General features: G+C 36.2%; 1 protein-coding gene across 1 annotated transcript; it reads left to right on the top strand.

Moving 5' to 3' along the window:
• The first annotated feature begins 251 nt into the window (after positions 1–251).
• On the top strand, positions 252–2,524 carry LOC132304867 (uncharacterized). The gene is made up of 2 exons (XM_059802572.1): positions 252–2,021; positions 2,285–2,524. The coding sequence occupies exons 1-2, from the start codon at positions 252–254 to the stop codon at positions 2,522–2,524; spliced, it is 2,010 nt and encodes a 669-aa protein (XP_059658555.1).
• Positions 2,525–3,011: the final 487 nt, after the last annotated feature.

Genomic DNA, 3,011 nt, shown 5'->3' with positions numbered 1-3,011 from the left:
AGTTACGAATTACAGAACCAACTGTAGCCACGATTCATGCCTCTGGCTCAAATCTCTATATTACAAACAAAGAAAAACCACCTCAGCTACCACGCTCAGTTTCTGAGAGAAATCCTGGATGGGAAAGAATCCTTCCCCCATGAACTTCAGTCGATGTACCTCCTCGACGACGATTTACCTGGATAGAAAAACGCAAAGCTCCTGTTGACCCTAATGGCAATGCTCCCTTTTTGCCTGGTTCAAATCATAAAATGAACTCAGCAAAATTCTTCCATTTTCGCACAGGAAATGATGAAATTTTACTCGCTCCTTCTCAAGGCAAAAAGCGCAAGTATACGTATGTCAACGGTATCTTCAACTTCAAAGGATATAAACCATATAGCCTTTGTGTTTTAATTGATACAGGCGCAACCACCAGTTGTTGTCGATTTAATGCCCTACCTTCAGAAAAATGGCAGCAAATGGAACACCCCATTGGTGTTCAAGGCATTGATGCTGAAGCTCCCCTGAATGTTATTCAGTTTAAAGCAAAAGACGTTGCTATCTGGCTTAATGATAAAAAGTTCATTATCCCAAAAATTCTTTGCTTCCCCTATATGCATGGTGATTTCATTCTAGGATGTAACTTTATCTATAGTTACCTTCCTTTGCAGTTAAAAGAAAAAACTATTTCTTTAACTCTAAAAGACCAAACCGTCGTTGAAATCCCAATTCAAGAGAATTTAGCTTCTGTTTGTAATGAAAAGTTCTATCCACCCAAACGAGATACTGACTTACTAGTCCTTGCTGATACTCATTGGTTATATGCATCTTTACGCCAAAATTTTTCCGATAATCCACTTACCCTGTGGAAAAGAAGTCCTCGATTTTGCAGCCTGAAACTCAAAAATCAGAATGTTATTATTCGAGTTAAACCAATGATATACCTTCGAAGAGACATTGATGAATTTGACGCACAACTTCAAGAGCTCCTTGAGAAAAAACTCATTGAACGCACACGCAGTCCACATAGCAGCCCCGCATTTATGGTTAGAAACCATAGTGAACTCAAACGCGGTAAAGCCCGTATGGTCATCAACTATAAATGGCTTAATGAGCATTTGATATTTGATGGTTATTTTATCCCACGCAAAGATGTTCTGATCAATCAAACCCGTGGAGCTAAAATCTTTAGTAAGTTTGATTGTAAAGCAGGCTTTTGGCAGATCAAACTGAGAAAGAAGTCAAAGCCCCTTACGGCGTTCAGTACCCCTCACGGCCACTATCAATGGACCGTTATGCCTTTTGGTCTCAACACAGCACCACAAATCTATCAACGATGGATGGATTCTATCTTTAATGATCTTAAAGATTTTGTTGTTGTTTACAAAGATGATATTTTAGTTTTCTCTAAAACTAGAGACGAACATAAAAAACATCTTCTTTGTCTTTCAAAAAAACTGAAGACTTACGGAATCATCTTATCTCCAACCAAGATAGATGTTGAAAAAGAATCTATTGATTTTCTGGGATTAGTTTTAACCCACAAAGGTATAAAACTACAGGATCATATAATTATTAAGATCCGTGATTTTCCTGACATTATTCAAGATAAAAAGCAACTTCAAAGCTTTTTGGGCATCTTGAATTATGAACGCGCTTTTATTAAAGGGTTAGCTCAAAAGGAACTTCCTTTATTAAAGAAGCTACAGAAAAATGTCACTTTTGAATGGACTGATAGTGATACCACCATTATCCAACAAATCAAAGTTGATTTAGTCCATATCCCTGAAGTATATTTTCCTCAAACAGGAGATAAACTTATTCTTGAAATAGATGCCTCCGAGCTCTGTTGGGGATGTGTTTTAAAAGCCATTCCTAAAGAAAAATGGATTGATGACACTTCGTCCTATCCCGTGATCCGAGCTCGTAAAGCTCCAATAACCAAACTCCTTCAAAGAGAAGAGTTAATTTGTGGATACAATTCTGGGAAATTTAAACCCAATGAACTGAATTATATCATTTATGAAAAAGAACTTCTGGCAATAAAATTAGCAATCAAAAGATTTCATATTTACTTAGCACCAGAAGATTTTATTATTCGTACTGATAACCAAGCAGTAAATGATTTTTTAATCAACAAAAAAAATTGCTTAGATGGAAGACGCTTAAAATGGTTTAATGTTATTGCTCAATATTCTTTTACTATTGAACATATCAAAGGAACTAACAACTTTCTTGCAGATTTCTTAAGCAGACCTCCAGAAATATCTAACCCCGATATTTTCTTTTCCCCTGCCTACAGATGGATGAAAACAATTTTTCACCAAAGGATAAAGATGGTTGGATCACTGTTGCTAAAAAAGCAATATCTAAACCAAGTCCATCACAACCACACAAATGGTTCGTGGTTTTTGCAGGTCACCAGCCTGGCATCTATGAAACCTGGAATGACTGTCACAAACAGCTTCGTTCATTTAATGGTTCTTGCTTTAAAGCTTATGACACGTTTATAGAAGCCCAAACAGTTTTCTATAATGTGTGACAAGCTTCTCAAAAAATGTTTGCCAAAAATCCGGATATTGCAGAAATTAACAATTTCTACGATCCTGGTCTTCTAAACTATCTTTATGATGAAATTAACAATGTTTGGAAAGCATATAAACTCGGTGCAAATAAGAAATTCAGACAACATCTGAGTTCTCTTATAGCCCTCATCGCTGAACAATCAGCCATGACGGATGAGCTTAAAAAGCTTTGCATCCAGATCTGTCTTACTATTGACTGGGAAAAAGATTTTTCTCTTTCAGAAATAAATTGTTTTCTAAAACTCGCCCAGTTGGTAGGAGAACAAGATTTTCCACAAAATACGTTTGCAAAAATCAATCGTATCTGTCTTCTTGAAAAAGCAAGAGACCTTTTTCCTCCAGATCTCTTTCGCATAATTTATCGAAAGGTTGAAGATCATTACGATATCATTCGATAGTATTATGAAACTCTACATGAAGATATCAATACCTTTGATATGCTTT

Source organism: Cornus florida, unplaced genomic scaffold (genome assembly GCF_030987335.1).
Source record: "Cornus florida cultivar Cherokee Brave unplaced genomic scaffold, ASM3098733v1 CherokeeBrave_3.0.0_Hap2_Chr04, whole genome shotgun sequence".
Classification (NCBI taxonomy): domain Eukaryota; kingdom Viridiplantae; phylum Streptophyta; class Magnoliopsida; order Cornales; family Cornaceae; genus Cornus; species Cornus florida.
Note: the sequence above shows the minus strand (reverse complement) of the source record. Positions and strands in the feature narration are given on the sequence as shown.